Genomic DNA, 21,093 nt, shown 5'->3' on the forward strand with positions numbered 1-21,093 from the left:
CAGAAGGAGAGCACTTCTGGGAGGAGGAGTGCAGTTGGACTCTTAACCTAGGTGTCACAACTGTCCTAGTCCTCCGGTGTGAAGCAGCAGCGGCTGATGTGGTTGCCTCTCTATAGACTATTTTGTATCTTGCCCTGCCTCTGCTGCATTCAGAGCTCTGGTAGAGACATTGTGCTGCAGTGGTTTGGCTATGTGCTGCCTGGGGTGAGCAGTCCAGAGCATCAGGAGAAGCTGAGCACTACTGCTTGACCTGCGTTGGCACAAGCCAGCAGCAGAGGGTCTGGCTGAGAGCTCTGCTGCTGAGAGGCCACTGTACTGTTAAATAATTTCCTTGAACTTGGAGTCTTGGCATCCCTAGCTGTGTTTTGTTCCTGTTGTGGTGTTTTATTTATTTATTTATTTATTGTTAAGTCAGTGAGACCTCTGCTTCCTTACGTTATCCCTCCCAGATGTGTGTTACAGAAACAGACTCTGTGGGGAAGCCAGTCTTGAGCGGGTGGTTTGGGGAGCAATGTTCTTTGGCACCTGGCAGAGAGCAGCTGGGAGTGCCTGGTGCTGGCTGTGGCTGGGGTGCAGCTGACAGTTTGTTTTTTTCCCTTTTGTCCACAGGTCCTACTAGCAGTTAGTCCTTGAAGATCCTACTCCTAGGGGCTCTTGGACACCACTGGGTGCTTTGGAGCCTCATGCCAGCCTGATGTATGCAGGACAAGGCTGGAGATGGGATGTTTGTAAGCACATTGGCACTTGCCATGCACCCAACAGCATCAGGGGACAGCAGCTTCTCTCGCTCTGCTGTGCAGACCCTCTCCCGGAGCCACTGCCGCAACATCAAACAGAAGATCTCCCAGTGGGAGGGGAGGACACGAGGGTGCTCCAGCAAGGAGAAACAGCAGCTGAAAGACTTTGGAGTAAAGTATGATCCCAGCTGTGATGTTCTACCTAAAGTGAAGCCAGAACTTACAGAGAAGGGCATAAAGACTGGATCCAAAGATCCAAAGAGCCTGGGTTTGGACTTCAGGGAAGATGCACGAAGCTACTCACAGACTGATGACAGTAGTGACCTTAAGCCCTGTGCACGCAGCCTAGCTTCCCAAGCCAAGGAAAAAGGAGAATGGCGTGCAGGATTCCTGGATCCAGGGACAACACTGCCCCCAGGGAACTCCTATACCTCACAAGCTCTGTGGAATGGAGTAGATCCCCTTGTGCCTGGCAAAGCTGCACCAATTCCCTTGGATCTTCAGAGGAAGGAAGGGAGCTCTAGCTCCACGGAAAGAGAACTTAAAATCAAGGGAGTTAACTGTCTCTGCAGGGCAGAGAGAAGCTTGAAAAACATTTGCTCTGAGGCTGAGGGGAATGAGGAGGAGTCAGCTGCTGTCCCACCACCCAAGCCCCAGAGGACTTTCCGCTATCTTGCAGAAAAGGCTGCTGGTCGCTGTAACAATGCCAGTGCCACCAGGGAAGCTCCCCTGCAAAAGCGGCATGGAGGAAACTTGGTGTCATCCTCCAACGGTCCTGAGAAGAAAATAACCAGCAGGAGGATCAGAGGGAGAGCCCAGAGGTACATTGATTCATCTCTCATGTCTGAAACATGTTTCCTTAAATCATTTTCTAGATGGGTTTAAACAGCATGCCATAATATCCTTGTGGAAGTGCTAGTACTGGTGATGGGGAGAGGATGTTTCTGGATCAAAGTATCCCCTTTTCAGCACTGCTTTTGGTGCTGATAATCTTGCAAAGGTGACTAAAAGCTCCAAACATGTCAGTGCCACACCTAACACAAAACTGAGTGACAATATGCTGGCCCTAGGAGAAGTGCTGCCTGCTTCTTGCCCTCAGCTGATCTGCAGCTGCATTTATGGATTGCAGAATAGTTTTCTCTTGAAGCAGGGTTGCTCCTAAATGTTCTGGCTTTCCTCTGAGTCTAAGATTCTCTTGTTGCTTAAAGCTGGAGGCTGTCAGTACCTCTGTTGCTATTCTTCCCTCTTTCCTGTACTTGGGTGCCTATTGCAGAGTAGAGAAAACCTCGGTGCTAGCTTGATGCTTGTTCTGCTTACAGATGAGCTGCCTAGGGCAGCTGTGCTAGAGAGGAGGGAGCGTTGCAAGGGGAGATGTGGCTAGGACTGCTCAAACCTTTCACCATTGCACAGCATGCAGCAGCAAGTAAAATTTTATGATGAGCTAAATCCCTGCCAGCTCCTTTGTGACCTCTGCGGCATGCTTCTGAAATAGAGGCCAAGTGTGTGAAAATGCAAAACTTGCAACTGCAATAACACCCTTGACACGAGTTGCAGGAGAAGTCCAGTAGAAAGCAGTGCCCTAATTCTGAGTTCTGCTGCCAGTGCTTAGTCTGCAAAATGTGTTTTGGGCTCTTACTTCTGTGACAGGATGGGTATCTCACTCTTCTTGGAGTCTTGTGCTTGGCCATGGAGCATCCAGTTTCATTTTTCATTTTTAAATCTGCTGGACAGAGTGAGTAGGACTTGCTTGGTGTGCTGGTTTTGGCCAGGATAGAGTTAATTATATTTAATAGTAGCTAGTCTGGTGCTGTGTTTTGGATTTGTGGTGGAAGCAGTACTGATAACACAGCAGTGGTTTAGGTACTGCTGAGCAGTACTTACAGAGCCTTTTCTGCCCCTCGTAGCACCCCACCAGTTAACAGGGTAGGGGTGCACAAGAAGCTGGGAGGGGACACAGCCAGGACGGCTGACCAAAGGGGTATTCCAAGCCACATGATGTCATGCTCAGCAATAAAAATGGAGGGAAGAAGGAGGAAGTGAGATTCTTCTTGAGTTATGACATTTGTCTTCCCAAGTCAGCGTTGCTCATGCTGGAGCTCGGCTTTCCTGGAGATGGCTGAACAGCTGCTTGCCAAGGGCAGTAAGGAATGAATCCCTTATTTTGCTTTTCTTGCCTGTGTAGCTTTTGCTTTACCTATTAAACTGCCTTTATCTCAACCTTTTGATTCTCTCCCCCATCCCATGGAGGGGAGGGAGAGTGAGGGAGTGGATGTGTGGGGCTCAGCTACTGGCGGCACTTGGAAATCAGAGTCTGGAGTGGAGAATCCATTGTGCCCGATGGGCCCAAAGAGGACCATCCTGTGTGAGAACTGCAGACAGCATCTCACTGGTACATGCAGGTGCCTTTAGAAGAAGTTGCACTGGTTTTCCTCTAGGAAATCTTTTGAGTTTGAGGACATCCAGGGCTTCCGCAACCACATGGCAACCACCAACTCCCACAGGCTTCGAGAAGAGACAAATGGCACAGCAGGATCCAGACTCATCTATACACAGTCAGAAGACAACATCTACGAGGACATTATCTGTATGTGCCTGTGCTTCTGGGGCTGCACTCACTTTATTTGCTGGGGAGGGAGGAAGGAAACTGAGAATGTATTGAGGCCCTTTCCAGCTCTGTGGCTTTTAAGGTCTTCCCCGTCTGGGGTTCTTTGTTGATGTTATTAACTATCTACAATTCTGCCTGATTTCAGATGTCATGGAGAGTCACTAGTGTTGGCCTGTGCTGATTTCTTTATTATCTCTTCGAATGCTTTGCTTGAGGGTTGCACAGAGATCAGTGTGAACACTGACAAAATTAGCTGCTTTGCAATAGAGCTACTTCCTCTGCAGTGGGAGAAGTGTTTTGTTTTGTTTTGCTGAGTCTCTGTACAGTTTTCAAAGCTGACAGTAGAGGATTAGAAGTATCTTCAAGTGGGGGGAACGTAATCCATCTTGAAAAGGTCTTTCTCAGACCCTGTTAAAGCTTGGCAGACAACTGCACACTCTCCCTGCTTACCTCCCTTGCAAGATTGCAGGACTTTATCTCATTTCATGAATTCCCCATCCACTGCTTTTTCCAGGCCCAGCAAAAGAGAACCCATATGAAGATATTGGAGTGCTGCCCTTACCTCTGTGGAAGGTCCCATCAGTCTGGAAGCTACCACCCCCTCGGGGAATCAGCAGGGCTCCCAAGGTAGGGTGAGGGGATTGAATTGTCATGAGTTTAGAGAGTCATCCTCACAAGTGCCCTATTTGTGCTCCCCTGTGGTCTCAATTTCCTCGTTACTGCTTCGCTGATTTTCCTTACTTTTTATTATTTATTGATATAAATTATAATGAGCAGCCATGGCAGTGGCAGATGATTAAGCTGCTAAGGAGCAAAAGAATAGGAATAAGAGGGTGTTGATGAGGTGCTTGAATATGTCTGGTGGGATGTAGAGCTTGGTAGAACAGGAGGCTTCGGAAAGTTTGTCATTTGTAATCTAACTCCTTTGAGCTTGGACCAAAGCTTAATTCCATCCTTAACCATCTCTTCTGATTCTGTTTTCCAGCCTCCTCCAAAACCTCCCTTCCTCAGTCGCAAGACTCTTGAGGTAAAGCCCTCCCAGACAAGTTTCCAAGGGAAAATGGTGAAGGACACAACCCTGCCTGTCACACTGACCGAGTGGAAGCTATTCCGAGCGGTAGAGGCTGCTAGCAGAAGAAAGAACTTGCCCTGGGTGAGATTTAAGCATGAAACATTACTTCTTGCATGGAATTTCAAACTCTTGGCAGCTCATGTCCCTTAGTGATAAAATGCAGCATGTGCTCTAGGACAGCTGCAGCTAACAATTTAGTGGCACCTTGTGCATGGGACTCAAATTCCAGCTGTGGTAGTGGCAGCAACTTACTTTTGCCATGGCAAAAACACTTAACTTATGTAGATCTTCCTTTCTTGTGAAAATTAGGTGGATTTGTTCAAATTGCACAAGACAGGTAGAGTTGAACAGCTGCAAAACACTTCCCAAACCTTGAGTTCTTTAGAGTAACGAGCAACTTCTGAATGTGTTTTTAAACAAATCGTGGGACTGGAAAATCAGGAAGGAGATGGCAGGGTTATAAAAATGATGTGGAGATTCTTTCATTTGGAGGGGGAAAAGAAAACATTCTCTAAAAGAAAACCTGTTCCAAAAAATCTGGAACAATTTACATGCAGGAAGCACACTTTACTCTTTTTGCTCACAAGGAATTGAGCCAAGATTGCTTGAGAGATTGAGAAGAATTTGGAATCTAAAAAGAAAAAAAACTTAGTTTCTGCTTAAGAAACGCATAGCTGCTTTAAACACACCCAGTGTCTTTCACTGGTGACTCAGCTGCACAAAAACCAGAACAGAAATGGAAATCATCTAGGTAAGGCTGGGTGATAGAGGAGAGAGGAAAGAAGGCAGATTTTGCAGGAGAAAAACTGCTTTCTTCCTTGCAGCCTTGTGGTGCTAGCAGCACTGGCTACCCCAGAAAATGGGGAGAAATAGATCTGAAAAGATGAGACTAAGCCTAGTTTGCTGAGCTGGGGATAAAGGCTTGAGCTGCAAAACAGGTTCTCTTGCTGAACATCTTCCTTTTTTATGCAGTATTTGTGGTGACAAATGACTGGGCCCCACCCTCCTACATTCAGTAGGAGCATTTAATGAACTCTTATCTTGAGACAGGAATGAACTTGACCTGCTAACTGCATTTGGTGAGGTGCTAGCTGTCTATGAGACGCAAGGAACTACCTGGCAGCTGAGGGGAGAGTCCAGAGGGGCTTGTGACAGGAGTACAAAAAGCATTAGGACTTTGGCTTTAAGGCCTGTGACCAGTGGAAAGAAGGTTAAAAGAGTGTCAAAATGCTGCCTTCTTTCATGTCTGTAGCTTAGTCTGCATTGGGCAGTGATTTTTCCAATTTTTTTCTTCCAGTGGACCATGTCTGTGGTGTCCCTGCAGCACAGATCAGTTATTCTGTCCCACTGTCTTCACCTATGCAAATGGAAGTACATAATTCTTAGCAAACTACCCTGGGACAAGGACTGTGCTTAGAGCAGCCTTGTTCTGTGCCAGACGTAGTGTTTTGGAGAATTTAGTCTGTCTGACATCCAACTACAGCAGGAAACTTAAAACAAATGAAAACAAACTCTAAGCTACGCTGACAGAGCTCTGCTTTTTCTGGGCTTGGTACAAATCGGGATGCTTGAGAGCATGTGGAGTTGAGAGTCCTTTGTGGTGGAGGATTTGTAAGGTATTCTTGCAAGAACTTTTACAGTTGGCCTCTCTAGTAGAAACTAGAGATCCAGTGCCAGACAGTTTCTTTGTCTTTTTGGTCAGCAAGGTATAACTTGCAGAACACTTGTAGGGTCTGGTGTCAGCTCTGAGTTGTGCTAGCCTCTCTCTCATAGCAGAACTTCTGTGCACGTTCTTTATGCCATGAGCTGTGATAGAAGTACTCTGGCAAGCAGTTTGTGAGCCAGGCTCCCTGATGGGATGTGGGCAGCCTTTCCCCAGCGTTGTGCTGCTAGATGATAGCTATTGTGCTGCAGTCCTGTTGGCACCTGGACCCTTTTCTGGACCCCCACATTAACCTCTGCTTCTGCTCTGGATTTCAGCTGGTACTAAAAATCCAGGAGATCTTTGATTCTAAACGTGGAAAGAAACGTGTGAAGTTGCTCAGTCCATCTGGGAGAGAAGCACCTCCTGTGAAAGGTATGAGGTCTCCAGCACCACTCTCTTTGCTCTAAACCTCTTGAGGAGCACAGTTCCTGTACAACCTGGGGTACTGTTAGCAGGCCAGGCACTATCACTTCCTGCAGCTGATGCTGGGCTGATGTGACAGTGCTAAACCCTGTGTCTTGCAACTGGAACTGTTGAGCTTTCAGCACCAATGGAATTGGCAATGCTTGCCTAACCCAAATTTAACACTGTCACAAATGGAAGATGATGCTGTGATCTGAGCCTGAAGAGCTGGGCTGCTGCTTCAAAGTGCTTGTTCAGAAGAATAGAACAAACCTAAAAATTTCTCACTACTCTGTTCCTTACTTTTGTGCCTCTAAAGTGATGTCCTTGTTGCTGTGGTATGGTCTTTATTTGTAGCATACTGTGCTCAGCAACTCTGTTAACTTCTACAGCAGCATCAAATAACCACCTGGATTCTGTTCTTTGTGTTCTCCTGGTGGTTTACTGGTAACACTGACTTGATAATCAACCTCACATTTGAACTTTACTGTTGTGGCATATTTGCCAGTACTGGCTGGTCTTTGAGCAGGATAGGTGGGCAGCCCTGAGTGATGCTCATCTGATGAATCTAAAGGTCTCTCTCTTACCCAACTTTGGGTGTTGCCCATCTCCCTTCAGCGTGGCTAATAAGTGAAAACTCTGTGTGTTTCAGGTGAAACCAGTGGGAATGAAAGTGATACGGAAAAGCAGCCAAAAAGTGAGTGAATCACAGGGGCTGGTCCTGTCCCCATAGCACTGCACATTGGGCTGAGGCTCTAATGGGATAAGCACACTGACTGCTTGTGACTTCTGCTGAGGCAGAGAAAAGGGACATCTAAGAGGCATCATGGCAGAGGTTGGGAGCTGTTGCTGTGACAAATCAGCCTTTATTTCTGCCACTTCTCCTGAGCCCTTAAGGTTTAATTTGCCAGTTGCTAGAAGTGGATTTATTTTGGGGTTGGTAGAATCACACCCAACTAAAATATGTCTTATTGTCCCTGGATCACCTTTGCTGATAACACTTGAGATATTTCCCCCCCCCCCACTTTCTTCCCTCGATTCTCTTTTACACACATAATGCCGTGAAATGTCCTTTTCTTTTGGGAGAAAACACGTGGTTATTTGTCTGGTTCCACAGTCCTGACTGATGCTGGGCCCAAACAACAGATGTGAAATACCTGCTTTATTTGAGCTGGGCTGGGAAGGCCAAAGAGGTTGTAGTTTCTACTTTGTTAGGATTTGAATGCAAAATGGTCATGATTGGCCAGTGGTGCCCATGAGTGACTCTGTCACGTCTCTTGGCAAGCATCTAGAAAAAAAGACCAGTGGAATTGTTTGGGATGTTTCATTTACTTGGATAGAAGTATGCAGAATGCCTTAACTTGGAGCAAATAATGAGTTCCACTTTTCATGTTAAGGAGAGCAAGGGAGAGTGAAGAAACTGCAGAAGTACAGTGACTGAGTCACTGCCTGACTTAAGAGTTGTTTCCAAAGAGTGCAGAATGTGTCATAGTGCCTAGGCCACAGGAATTTCTTACATCAGAGTGCTGTGCCTATGCTTGTGACTTTATACTGTCTGTCAAGATGTCCCAGCCTGGAGGTTTCTTGGCCAGGAAACTGGCTCTACTTCTCTTGAATGCCCATGCTGCCTGGCAGAGTAGCTGCCTGAGTCCTGGCAATTACTGAACTGATGGAGCTGGGCTTCTCACAGCTGGGTTTCCCTCATCCTTACCCTGGTGTGCTGCTCTGAGATGTGTGGGAAAAATGTCAAGACAGCAGCAGAAGGCTAACTACTGGTCAAGAGAAGTTTGCAGAGCTACTGCAGGGCCAGTGCTTCCCTAGCTGGAGCAGCAGTGCTTGAGGAGCTGACACAAGAGTCCAAGTCCTGCAGTGCTGTTAGGCAAATGCACTCATCCCTTTTTCCTCTTCTAAAGGTGGTGATGAGTCGTATTCTGTGACCTCTACGTGTGTGGCAAACCTCTGGTGTTGAATTGGTTTCTTTCTTCAGGTCGACACAAGTGCCTGCTGCAGGTGCAGTCAGCCTCCAAGAGGAACCCACACTACCAGACTTTGGAGAGGGATTTGATAGAGCTTCAGGAGCAGCAGCTATTTGAGCTATTTGTGGTGGTGTCACTGTACAAGAAGGCATCTGACCTGACATACACACCACAGATCATACAGCAGTTTCCCAGCAAGGTAGGAGCTGCATTGATACTATTTATTTCCTCAGTGTGTATCCATTCCTAAACACTGTACTAGTAAAGCTGCTCACTGGGTAGGATACAGGCTTGGAATAGAATATGACCTACCTTGTTCTGTGGCAGGCCTGAAGTACAGTGTTGGGCAGTTGTTGAATATCTTTTCTGATAATGAGTTTATGGTCTTTCTTTTTAGTTTGAGCTAGGAAGGCTCCTACTCTAATTCTTTTATGGTCTTTCTTTTTAGTTTGAGCTAGGAAGGCTCCTACTCTAATTCTGATTGCCTTGAAATACCATAAAGCCATCCTGTATTGTGATACACTGCTGAGGCAGCCTGCAGGAGAGGAAAGGGAGTGCAGTGCTCTGTCTCCAGAGCTGGCAGTACCTCATCCTGGTAGCCTATGATTTATGACCAAGGAGTAAAGCAATTTGACTGAGGGTGCACAGGAACTAGAATCACAGGGCTTTTACTCTTATTTGTATTGTTCTGGAGGGAGAAAAAACAAATTAAAATGGCAAAGCCATTTGTACTAGCCCCCAAAAAGCAGAGGGGAACTATGGAAGTTCAAGTGCTGTAGCTAGAACAAGCCATGTGAGATAAGCTTGCTTTCTGTCTGGTCAGCCCAAATGCAGGACAAGCTCAGTGTGTGATCTGAGCTGTGGCTCAGTGTGCACAGCAGCTCCTGTGAAGCTGAGAGGATGGAGCCTTGGTGCTTGCTTCTGTGATGGTTCCAGATGGAAATGAGTATTCAGTTGCCACTGTCTAGGCTTGTACCTGCTGCCTATCATTCAAAGCCAGAACAAAAATAGTTAACTCTAGCTGTGCTACTGGGAGTAAGACAGATTGCTAATGGATCTGCACGCCCTCCAAATAGGGAGGGAGATTACAGAATCAGTAAAGAAGGGTATGTGGGACTCCAGCAGGACCCATAGTGCCCAGCTACACAAGAGATTGGTGTGCAGATAACTCCAGTGTCTTAAATGTGTAAATGCTTTAGGTTCACAAAATGAATAAGGGACTACAGCCAGGCAGTGTGCATAGCCTTATTTTAGTGGGTAAAACTGAACATAACTAAATGATAGCTGCTAAAACTGCAAACTTTAGGGTGTTAGGAGGAGGAAAGGAATGTAACCAGATTTAGCTTTTCCCTGATGCAACCACTCAGTCTGTTCATTGCCTTTGGGGAGGGCAGTGCATTGCTTTTTTCTTGCTGCTCTAGCAAGCAATGAGACCCAACTGTACCATGTAGCTTTTTACTATCCTTTGTAAATGCACTAACAAAGTAAATAATTTTCTCAGTGTTTATTTATCCTCTACTCAAATTAAAATGTTTTGGTGAGTGACTTGGGGACAGTCTGTCATGTTGGGATTCATTGGACATTACCCAGTAATTATGGAGGTGTTCTGATTACAGATTTGTCTCACTTCTTAAAATAGCCTTGCTTCCAAGTAATCTGTTTGTCACCCTCTTCTTTGGGCTACATGCCAGAGGATATGGAAGTTTTTGTACAACTGTTACTATGTGAAAATGCTGTACTGTTTTCCTAACCACTTCTTCATGCTGTCACAGCTTGGGACACTGGAATAGCTTAGGTGGCTTGACTGAAAGTTCTGTGTCTAAAATCTTCTTTGTGCAACAAACTTTCCTATTTAAATGGGATCTCTCTTACTTGAAAACCTTCCTTTTGCCCCTTCATGGCAGTTTTGAGCTTAAGTTGTCCTGTAGTCTTTGAAGGATATAGCTTGAGCCCATCCATGGTGATTGGAACATGTGAATCAGATACGCTGTTTTTGCAGCTCCATGGTGAGTGATCTGCCCAGCACAAACTGAACACATTCCTGTTTCTCTTCAACACTCCTAGGAACAGACCCAGGGCAAGTTGACACAACCATCAGTTGGGGGGTCAGTCATAGCTTTGTTCCCCAGTAAACCTGGCCATGTGTGTAAACTTGTGCTCAGTTCTTCCCAAGACCAGCTGGGTAATTTTACCAAGGTCCAATTAGCAGGAAAGATGCAAGAGGAAACTGGAAATCTCCTGCATTCAGAATATGTTCTCCTATGCTTGTATATTAACTATCTGATCATTCAGCATTTGGAAGTGTCAGGAAGATGCTGTCTGGCATTGTTTTAAGTGTTGCAGCTGTACATCACACTTCATTGACTTCAAATGTATGGCTTACCCCTCCAGTCTGACCATCCCTTCAGACAGTCAAAGGATACAGAAGAGAGGCTAAAGGTCATTCCCAAATTCTGCTTTCCAGATCCCAAAGACTGGTTTCCTGCATCAGACCTTAAAAGGTAATGACTTTTTTCTGAATATGCATGCCCAAAACAGGCAGTGATGAAAGCTTAGGTGCTCTTTGGTCCAGAGGAACTGCAGCCTGAACAAGGAAAAAATGGGAAAGGCTTAATTCCTAACCCTTGTGATAGGGGAAGATGGGATACAGAGGTGGACTCAGGAGTGCTGCTTCTGTCCAAGTCCCATCTTTCTTCTAAGAAGGAAGTTTGTAATATCTATTCAAAGCCTGGTCCCAAGGCTGGCAAGTGTTCCTGTTGCTCCTTGGCAGAATGGAGAAGCAGCTGGGAAAGAAGATTGCTGTTGTAGTTCAACCAGAGTCCGTGGGCCCCAGGGTTTTACAATGAATAGAGCCTAAAGTAGCTTGCTAACTACAGCAGGAGGTCTTAGGCATAACAAGAAAAAGAATGGCTTGCAGTGCTTGCTTTGTCTGTCAGCCTCCTCTGTGAACTGTGTGGTGAATTTAACCCTGACTGTTCTTTGGTTCCCCAGTGAAACATTTTCTTTTGTGTTGACCGGTGAGGATGGCAGCCGCTGGTTTGGGTACTGCAAGAAGCTCCTGGTAAGCATCTGTGCCTTGGGTGGAGTGCAAAGAATGTGCTGCTAAATGCACAGTCAAGTGCAGGATGTGAATCAGCAGCAATTCCTGTGTGGGTTACGTGGTGCCTGTGCTGCTGCTGGGGTTTCCAGCCCATTGAATGCTTAAGGGAAGGAGCAGCATGATCCCCAGCACTACAGTGACATGGGCTCTGGAGGTGAAAGAGCTTCTGGAACTCTTCATCCCTCAGGAATCTTTTAAGTCAGAACTGTGGAGGGAACTACAGCAAAAGGAATTCTGTGAATCAGCTACAGTGAAGGTGCTAGGTTTTTTATTGCATCCCTGTTCTCTCCATAACTGTTCCTGTTGCCTTTCAGCCAGAAGGGAAAGGGAAGCGCCTTCCTGAGGTGTACTGCATCGTGAGCCGCCTGGGCTGCTTCAACCTCTTCTCCAAGGTGAAGTGGGGAGAACTTCTTCCTTATTGAACTGCTTGGACTCCATGATCTTGAAGGTCTTTTCCAACCTAAACGATTCTATGATTCTGTGAACGAATCATAGAACGAAGTCTGTGGCAGCTTGCAGGCTGCAGAAAGTAACTGGACACTTCTGTCCAGTCTAGAATTGCTCAGCAACTGTAACTTATCCCAGGACAGTGCTGATTTCCTACTGCCTTCAAGGCCAATAAAATGATCCTAGTGCTGAGACTTGTCCCATACACAATCAACTGTGCCTTCACAAAACTGTCAGGAAGTGGCTTCTAGTACCTGATACTACTGATGGTGCCCTTCATCCTCTTCTTCCATGAACTGGAGATGGAAAATCAGTTTTAGAGGCAGGGGGAAGGAGGAAATCTCAGCTTGGTCCTCATAGCACCACAAGGAGAGTAGATAAAGAGGTAAAAAAGGGAGAAAGGTACTGTGGGTAAAGTGTAACCATTGCAGAAGTATACAGGGGCAAACTTATCATGACAGCTGATTTCTAATTGTTGGAGCACTGAGTCTCTATGGTAGTGTTTCAGAAAGATTTCTAGGGGAGGAGGATGGGGCCGTCTTACTCCTAACTAGTTGTGAGAATTTGATTAGCACATACAGACAAAAGACATTTCTTTGCAGTAGCAGGAGTCTGGATTTGAGAAGGGAGAGTTGTACTCACAGGTGCCTGTTCCCATTTGATTGTTCAGACATTTGAGAGGAGCTTCTACAGGGATCCCCAGTGAGGAAGGAGAGGGCTGTGTGTGTGCTGGAGCCTTCACGTGTGGCACAGAATACTCTCTTGGAGGCTCATCTCTGCTCTGGCTCACCAGCAGACATTGAACCACTGCCTGCTGTATTTCTCACAGATTTTAGATGAAGTGGAGAAGAGGAGAGAGATGTCCCCAGCCCTGGTGCACCCCTTCATGCGCAGTGTGATGGAGGCACCTTTCCCTGCACCTGGACGCACAATTGCTGTCAGGAGCTTCCTGCCAGGAGCAGGAGATGAGGTGAGGGGAACCAGGGCTGTTGATGGTGTCTCTGGGCCACAGTGGCAGTCTGCAGACTGCACTGTATAGTGATGTTCCTGTAAATAGTCTGAAGGTCATGTCCTACAGTCTGAAGGGTGTCTGTCCTGGTGAATCATCTGCTGTGGAAGTGATTCCCTGCTTCTTAAGGAACTTGTTTCTTAAAGAGTCCTCTATGATGCCCTGCACAGACTGCCCATGCTGTGGGCTCCACTCATGAGGAACCATCAGCTTGGTGCTGCTCCAGCCAGGCTGCCCCTTGTCCAACCTGGCTCTGCATTGGGGCCTTCTCCTCCAGCGCTCTGCATTTGCATCTCTCAGGTGATGGAACTCTGCCGTCCGCTGGATTCTCGACTGGAACACGTTGACTTTGAATGCCTGTTGAAGTGTCTAAGTGTCTCTCACACAATTCGGGTCTTTGCCTCTCTCCTGCTGGAAAGGAGGGTGATCTTTGTTGCTGACAACTTAAGGTAAAAACTGAACCTGAGTGATTAGTTCTTTCTGAGGGATGCTATTTTCTCTTCTGCATTTAGGCCTCTTTTGTGTGCAAGCTAAGTTTTTCTAAATAGTTACATTTAAAAGCTTTTTGCAGACTTTTCACACAGTATCTGCATGCTTAGAATTTGGAGTGTGCTATTTGCCCAAGAGGAGACAGGGGAGTGTTTCCTCTTAGTCTGGGTTGAAGTGATTCCTGGCTCCCTATAACTGACTTTAAGAGTGGATGCATGTGGCTCCTGCTGATGCATAAACCACGTATGTGAATTAGGTTTTCCCAGAGCATTTCTAACCTGCCTCTGTAGCCGAGTTCCGAACAGGACACTGACTGCCCACCCTGTGCTTCCTTTGCCTTTCCAGCACTCTGTCTAAATGTGGTCACGCTGCGGTTGCAATGCTTTATCCCTTCACTTGGCAACACACCTACATACCAGTCCTGCCAGCTTCTATGATTGACATTGTGTGCTCTCCGACCCCGTTCCTAATTGGCATTCTCTCCTGCTCACTACCACAGCTCCAGGACCTGCCCATAGAAGAGGTGAGAATTGAGTGAAGCACAGTGGAGGGACAATGTCAGTGGTATGAGGCTGACCTATCTAGAATAACCTCTGTGGATTCTGTCTTAATATAAACTCTTAAACTTTTCTGAGGCAGTTGGTGAACTTGCCAGGTATATGTCAGGGTGTTCCATTGTTACCAAAGATCAATCATGTCCCTGTGTGACATCCCCTGCCACTGAGGATATTTAAAAAAATAAAAGTGTTTTGATTTTTTTTTTCTGTACAGCAACATACCTGCTTATTGTGTTTTGTACATCTTTCCCCAGGTACTGATTGTTGATCTTTGTGCTGACAAGTTCTTGCAAGAGGTGAGTGAAATACTAGCACCAGTCAGCCAGGGTTATATGCCAGGCAAAGGTATCAGTGAAAGATAATGAAACCAAGAAATCAGCAAAAGTTGGCACTCATACGTAAGCTCTAGTGACTGAGGAAATATCCTGCATTCCTTTTTGATCAATAGAGGAAGGCACAGGCTCCCTTGCTGCAGGATTGAGGTTAAGTGAGGTACAGAGCTTTGTGGGGCCAGAGATGCTTCTTATCTGAGCTGAATTTAAAAACAGGTACTTAGTTCATTTTATGTGAAGCGGACCACTAAGGTTCTCTGCTGCTTTCTGACCCTTTCCGTGTACTTGTTCTCTACAGGGCTTTCTCCTCTCTCATCGAGATGGGGTGTTTGTTGGGTTGGGTTTGGCTTTTTTTTCCAGGAGTGATATTCTAAGAGACAAATTATCACAGTTCCTTTGTGGTTCTCTGTTGAATTTTACTTAATGTGTTTCTATGTCACTAAGTAACTATACACATAGTGGAATATTACCAGTTCCAGAAGGGTATTTGCATCTCCTTTCCCTTGCCTTACTGTTCTGTTTTGCATTGCAGCCTGCAACTGGAGAAAGGTATTAAAGGATTGATGTTTTTTAACCATAATGTTGAGACTTGTCATGTTTTCTCAATAGACTTTGGTTGTTCTTTGTTTTATTGCTTGGTATAATGAGCCTGATTCTAAGCTGTGGATATAGCACATGTTCTGTGTTGGCCACTTGTGACTCCACTAGTCTGTAGTTGGAGGGTGCTGAGCAGATGTTTTTCATTTCTGTGGCTACAAGACAAATGGTTGGTCTCTCCACCAAGATACACCATGCCACACAGGAACTTCCCTCTAATTGTTTTAGGCATGTTATGAGTATTTCTCATCTGTTCACAATGAGAAGATTCTGCTGGTGACAGATAAACAACACAGAAATACTTTCATGGCCAATTTTTCTCTTTTAGGTATCAGATGAAGATGAGATCCTGCCTCATAAACTCCAGGCTGCTCTTACACAAGTCTTGGAAGAACGAAGTGAAATCTTGGCACGCGAGCAGAGTGATGCACAAGGTGCTTCTTTGGGAGAGTGTTTTCACATTAGCAAATCTCTGCAGCTTCTGTGTAGTTGATTGAAAAAAATGAGCAAGTGGAAATAAACATCGGGAAGCGACATTTTAGAAAGCTGTTTTTCTTCTGGCTGTGTTAGAGGTTTGGAATCCTAACAATGATTCCTCCTTCCAGTCAGTGTGTGCAGAGCTCTAGTTCTCCTTGGGCCAGGTACACCAGTTCCCAGGCTTTGAGCTCTCTCTGATTATTTTTTTTAAGTGGCAGCGAGAATGTTTGTCTGAAACAGAGAGCATAGGAAATTTCTGTACTTTAAAGGGTAGTCTGACATCATTTTCAAAGTTGAACTGCTAATAATAATTAGAATTTTAGAAAGCATTGACTAGCTTGAGAGAATGGCTTCTGCAAATGATGTGATTCCCATGCATGTCAAAAGTAACAAAGTTCATTTTCCAGTGGGTTTGTGTTCTGTAATTAAACCTGGACTGCTACGATCTTAAAGCTAATTAGACAACAAATGTTTGACAGGAAAAGAAATGACAAATGCTCTAACTACTGGAAAAGCTTTAGGATGGAACCTGCCCCAGCTGCAGCAGAAAGTTGACATAGGAACAGATCTTTGTATTTGAGCTGTGGCCTCTGATATCAAAGATATCAAAGTGCTTGATACCAAACACTCATCTGAAATTTCAGTCTGAGACAGCTAGCCCAAAAAGTAACTGCTACTCCTCTTTTAGGAGAAGAATGACCCAAGTGTTGGATGCAGAGGGCAATTTCTCCTTGGTTGTCCTCTTCACAGGTGACATACCTCTTAACTCCCTGGTCTCTGAAGCCTTTGTACAGTTCTTTGTGGAGGTTGTTGGGCACTACTCCCTGCACATGAATGTCACCGAAAAGGGGGAGCGTGTGTTTCAGCGGGAGCTGTTCCGAAAATCCCACGCCTCGCGCAACGTGCGCCACTTCCTGCACTTCTTCATGGAAACGCAGATGTTTGCAGGCTTCATACAGGACCGAGAGCTAAGCAAGAACGTGGCCAAAGGTGAGGTTTGATCTTACTTTCCTGGTTTACAAACTCACCTTAGAAGCATAAAGTCATGAGACACTGGCTCTTACAAAGCTTTTTCCTGGCAGGTTAGCATTTTAGCCTGTGTGATAGCTCTGTCTCCTGTCTCCTCCTCATTACTCCACAGAATCTGTCTTACGAAGCAAAGAATTTTTGCATCTCTCCTTTCTGAACTTGAACCTGCAGCTTACATTCCATCCACGATTTCATTTTTGTAAATTCATTGTTAAAGATGCCACATGCTAACAGATGAAATAGTTCATGTAGCTGAGTGATTACTTTGTTTTTTCCCTCCTCTTAGGCCTTTTTGAGATCCGTGCCTTGGAGTATTTGGAGAGTATTCCAGACACAGAGCCAAGTGGAATGAACAAAATCCTTCGCAGCCTGGGTAAAGGCAAACTCTTGCTATTTGCTGATTTATTTAAAAATAAATTTAGCAATTGAACGAATAATTGCATGCAGAAGAGAGCAGGGCCTATTTTTAGCACACTTGTGCTCCTGTTTACATTTGCCCCTTCAGGGGATGCCAAACACTTCCTAAGTGTTTAGTTTTGTTTTATTTTTAAGCTTTTGCATCTTTATCTAATAACGTTTATGGAAGTTGCCTAATCTTAGAGCTGTCAAAACTCGTTTCTTAATGTTGGTCAGGGCTGAGAACACATGCTGGGGGCTGAGGTCGCGTCTGCCAGCATGAATTCCTCAGCCAGGTCTCCCCTGCAGTGGCTTCAGCTCCTGATGCTGTTTTTTTCTCTGCAGGGAGTAAAATGCGATTTCGGCAGAAGAAGTGACCGCGCGCAGCTGCGGGACAGCGGAGCGGAGCTGGACTCCTTCGCGCCTCCGCGGCGCACTGTGTGCTGCTGCTGCCAACGCTAATAATTGATGGCCCGAACTCCTCCGTGTCTCCGTTCCTCTCTGGGGCTGCGCCCGCCCCGCCGGGGCCCGGGGTGGGGGTAGAGCCGGGAGGGGCGGGCCGTGTCGGGTGGCTTGCGTCGCCGTGTCTCATGCCAAGTCCCGTTGGCCGCGAGGGGGCGCGCTGCGGTTCGGGCGGCAGTGCCGCCAGGCGAAGGGGAGGGGTTTGCGCAGGCGCAGAGCGTGGTCGACTATGGCGGGGCCGGGGTTGGTAGCTGGCGATGTGGTCGTGGACGCGCTGCCCTACTTCGACCAGGGCTATGAGGCACCGGGCGTCCGAGAGGCGGTGAGTGCGGGCCGGGGCCGCGCGGTACGGCGGGCCCTGGCGGCGGGCGACGCTCCTGCCTGACACCCTATGTGCGCTAGGCCGCGGCGCTGGTGGAGGAGGAGACGCGGCGATACCGGCCGACGAAGAACTACCTCAGCTACCTTCCGGCGCACGACTACAGCGCCTTCGAGGTGAGGCGGCCCGGCCGGTCCTCCCCTTCCTTCCCCTGGCCGGTCCTCTCCTCACTTGGCCGGCCTCGGCAGCCGCCTGATTGCTGCATCCCCGCAGACGGAGATCATGCGGAACGAGTTCGAGCGGCTGGCGGCCCGGCAGCCCCTGGAGCTGCTTAGCATGAAGAGGTGAGCGCAGGCGGCCCCGGCAGCCTCCAGCCCCATCGCCGGTGGCCGCAGTACCCTCGGGGAGCGCCGCAGATGTTCGGTGCCTGCAGCGCCCTTTCCTAAGGTGGGCCGGCGGCATGTTCCAGGTACGAGCTGCCGGCCCCGTCCTCCGGCCAGAAGAACGACATCACAGCGTGGCAGGAGTGCGTGAACAACTCCATGGCGCAGCTGGAGCACCAGGCAGTCCGCATCGAGAACCTGGAATTAATGTCGCAGCATGGTTGTAACGCGTGGAAGGTGTACAACGAGTAAGCCTTTCATTCTCTTTGCTGAGCCTAGCTGAAGTTCTGACCCAAGCTTCTGTGTATTTCTCACGTTGCTCTGTGTAAGTCCAGTGGTGACCTTTAGAACAAATCCTGGAACAACTGAGCCGATTTGAGAGAGCTGTATGTGGAAAAGGAGGAGGCTGATCTGAAAGAGGAGCAGCTGTCTCTGTGGCCAAGAAGTAGTCTATATTTCAAAACACCCTAGCCTTGAGTTTTGTGAGCTATTGTTTGGGTAGGAGTTGGTGATAATGGGCTTTAATGCAGGATAATTAAAGAGATTAATGACAGCCTGGGAAGTGATAATTCAGTAGTGGAAATGATTTACTACTGATCCTGCTCAGCCTGGAGCCATTATTAATAAAGCTGTTGTAAAAGCCAAAAAAAGTTGTAGACAGCACAGCTGCAGGAAGCAACAGGGCAGTCTCAGGCAGAGAGCACTAATGTCCACTTTCAGGAGGGATAGCTTAGCGTCAAATAAAGGTGTAGAAAAAGGAGCATGAAACTTAGCTTTGAGAGAAGGTTAGTTTAGGAGAACGGAGGCAGGCAGAGGCTCACATGGATCAGGAAACGAAAAGATGACAATGATACGGTGGAAGAAAATAAATACTGATTTCAGGTAATTTCAGAATTAAAATTGGAAGGTGGGCTGTAATGCAGGGAGGTGTTACAATAACATCTTGGTCAGGATTCTTGTTCCTCTCAGGAGGAACAAGGACAGACTGCACTGAGTTGCTGGTCTTTGCCTTGAAGTGGCTTGTGGCGTCTCTAACTTTGAAGAGTTACATTGCAGGGTAAATGGGGCTGGTCCAGCAATTGCACATTTTCCTAATGCTTTGCTTGATTTTTGCTATTAGACATCTGGTTCACATGATAGAACAAGCCCAGAAAGAGCTTCAGAAGTTGAGGTGAGCCCATTTTTTCCATAATTTTATAATGAAATTGAAAGGACAATGCACCCCTTTTCCCTCCTTCCTCCCAATACTAAAGATATCTGACCCAGCCCTCCCCAAGTGGTTATATTCAAGATGCCTATTCAACTCCATGTTTGTTTTATTTTGTCTGAACCTTTGCTTTGAACAGAATGGCTTGTGGTGGAATCACAAAACTGATTTCCTGTGTTATGCACTTGACCATCTGGAATGTTTGAAGTTTTACCTTGTAGTAGAGGGGAAGGAGTGGTTGCTTTATTTTATTTTATTGATCTCAGGGTTCTGTGTGCAGCACTGTGCTGGCATTTGTTGCTCTATGTGTTATAGTTATGATCCTGGCTAAACAAGTGTTTCCTGGTAATACTTCTAAGCATTAGGTGTATTTCAAGGGTAGCAGCAGGTATTACATATTTTAAACAGAAAAAGTTTTACATACATCTTTTCTCCCCAGGAAAAACATCCAAGACCTGAACTGGCAACGAAAGAACATGCAGCTCACAGCTGGGGCTAAACTACGAGAAATGGAATCTACGTGAGTATCTGGAACTCTTCTGTTAAATTTTCCATGAGTATCTCTTGTGCTTGAAATTCTTCATGCAGGTCTTTGGTGATCTGCAGAGTGTTTTGGTCTTTGGTGCTACTGCAGAGTGTTATCTTGGGAATTGTTACTTTGCAGAAAGCGCTTTCAAGCATCTTTAATTCAGATCTTTGTGATGGTTATGGTGGCTGAGCGAATCGATGAGTGGCAGATGAAAGGAGGACACATTAGTTGCTTGAAATTGCCTGTTCACATTGCATCTTAAAGCTAGCAGATTTGAATCCAGTAAATTAAATGTATGTGAAGGGTTAACAGGGTTAAAACCTACTCTTTTGCTCAAGTTACTGTTGATATCAACTGAGATTTGCCATATAATGAGAAATTCTCTTATTTGGTATCTTTGGGCTTTCTTCAGAGCAATGTTGATTGTTGATTTTTAAAACAGGATGCTTAAGTAAAGCTTTAAAGCTTTTTTTCTTTCTTTTCCCTTCCAGATGGGTCTCTCTTGTCAGCAAAAATTATGAGATTGAACGAACTATTGTGCAGCTAGAAAATGAAATTTCACAAATCAAGCAGCAGCATGGGGAAGCAAACAAGGAAAATATCCAGCAAGACTTCCAGTGACTTAACCCTGTCTTACTGCAGCATATATTAAAAAAGGCAAACCAAAATGGTTGGGTGATGCTTGGTGTTTGTAGACACCTCTAGCTGCAGTTGTGTACAATGATGAAAGGTATTTTCATTGTTTCTTTTACTTGTTTTTAAATTCCAGGAGGTGGTTCAAATGTGTTAAGGGCACATTTCAATGTACTGTGAGCTGTTTCAATTATGTCCCTAAAGTAGGAACTCTTAGAAAATGTTTTGTGTTTTTGCATCTCCCCTGTGCCTTTAATAAAGGTTGTTTTGGTAGCTGTGGGCCCTTAGCTGCACATCCGGAGCAGACCGTGCTTCAGGCTGACCCCATCCTGCAGCCCTGCTCTCAGGCTTATGGACAGGTCTCCTGTATGAGGCTGGGTCTGGGGATGAGGCTTCTTTGGGCCCAGGAGCAAAATCTGGACATGCTGACCAGCCCTGCCAAGGTAGACCCTTGCTGGTGTGCCCAGTACCCAGCCCTTCTGAAGGGGTTTATACCCTATGCTGCAGGGCTGGGACAGTAGCCATCCACTTCCCCTCTGCTGCCAGGTCCTAGTCACCCACCCAGTGTGGCACCTCTGTGCCTGGAGCATTGTAGGTCTTGCAGTGTCCCATTGCATCAGTATCCTAGCG

At 46.4% G+C, this 21,093-nt stretch overlaps 2 protein-coding genes across 2 annotated transcripts; both read left to right on the forward strand.

Moving 5' to 3' along the window:
* Positions 1 to 749: 749 nt before the first annotated feature.
* On the forward strand, positions 750 to 17,307 carry DENND2C (DENN domain containing 2C). The gene is made up of 18 exons (XM_054395876.1): positions 750 to 1,558; positions 3,173 to 3,321; positions 3,857 to 3,969; positions 4,328 to 4,495; positions 6,395 to 6,491; positions 7,174 to 7,218; positions 8,509 to 8,696; positions 10,889 to 10,998; positions 11,489 to 11,558; positions 11,912 to 11,989; positions 12,841 to 13,014; positions 13,354 to 13,502; positions 13,888 to 14,065; positions 14,354 to 14,395; positions 15,357 to 15,462; positions 16,256 to 16,495; positions 16,821 to 16,907; positions 17,276 to 17,307. The coding sequence occupies exons 1-18, from the start codon at positions 750 to 752 to the stop codon at positions 17,305 to 17,307; spliced, it is 2,835 nt and encodes a 944-aa protein (XP_054251851.1).
* A 314-nt stretch (positions 17,308 to 17,621) lies between these two features.
* Positions 17,622 to 20,616, forward strand: BCAS2 (BCAS2 pre-mRNA processing factor). Its single transcript, XM_054395880.1, has 7 exons — positions 17,622 to 17,714; positions 17,795 to 17,887; positions 17,985 to 18,055; positions 18,181 to 18,342; positions 19,215 to 19,265; positions 19,741 to 19,821; positions 20,322 to 20,616. Exons 1-7 carry the CDS (start codon positions 17,622 to 17,624, stop codon positions 20,449 to 20,451), a joined length of 681 nt encoding a protein of 226 aa, XP_054251855.1. The 3' UTR covers positions 20,452 to 20,616.
* The last annotated feature ends 477 nt before the right edge of the window (positions 20,617 to 21,093 follow it).

This window comes from Indicator indicator, chromosome 35 (assembly GCF_027791375.1).
Source record: "Indicator indicator isolate 239-I01 chromosome 35, UM_Iind_1.1, whole genome shotgun sequence".
In the NCBI taxonomy this organism is placed as follows: domain Eukaryota; kingdom Metazoa; phylum Chordata; class Aves; order Piciformes; family Indicatoridae; genus Indicator; species Indicator indicator.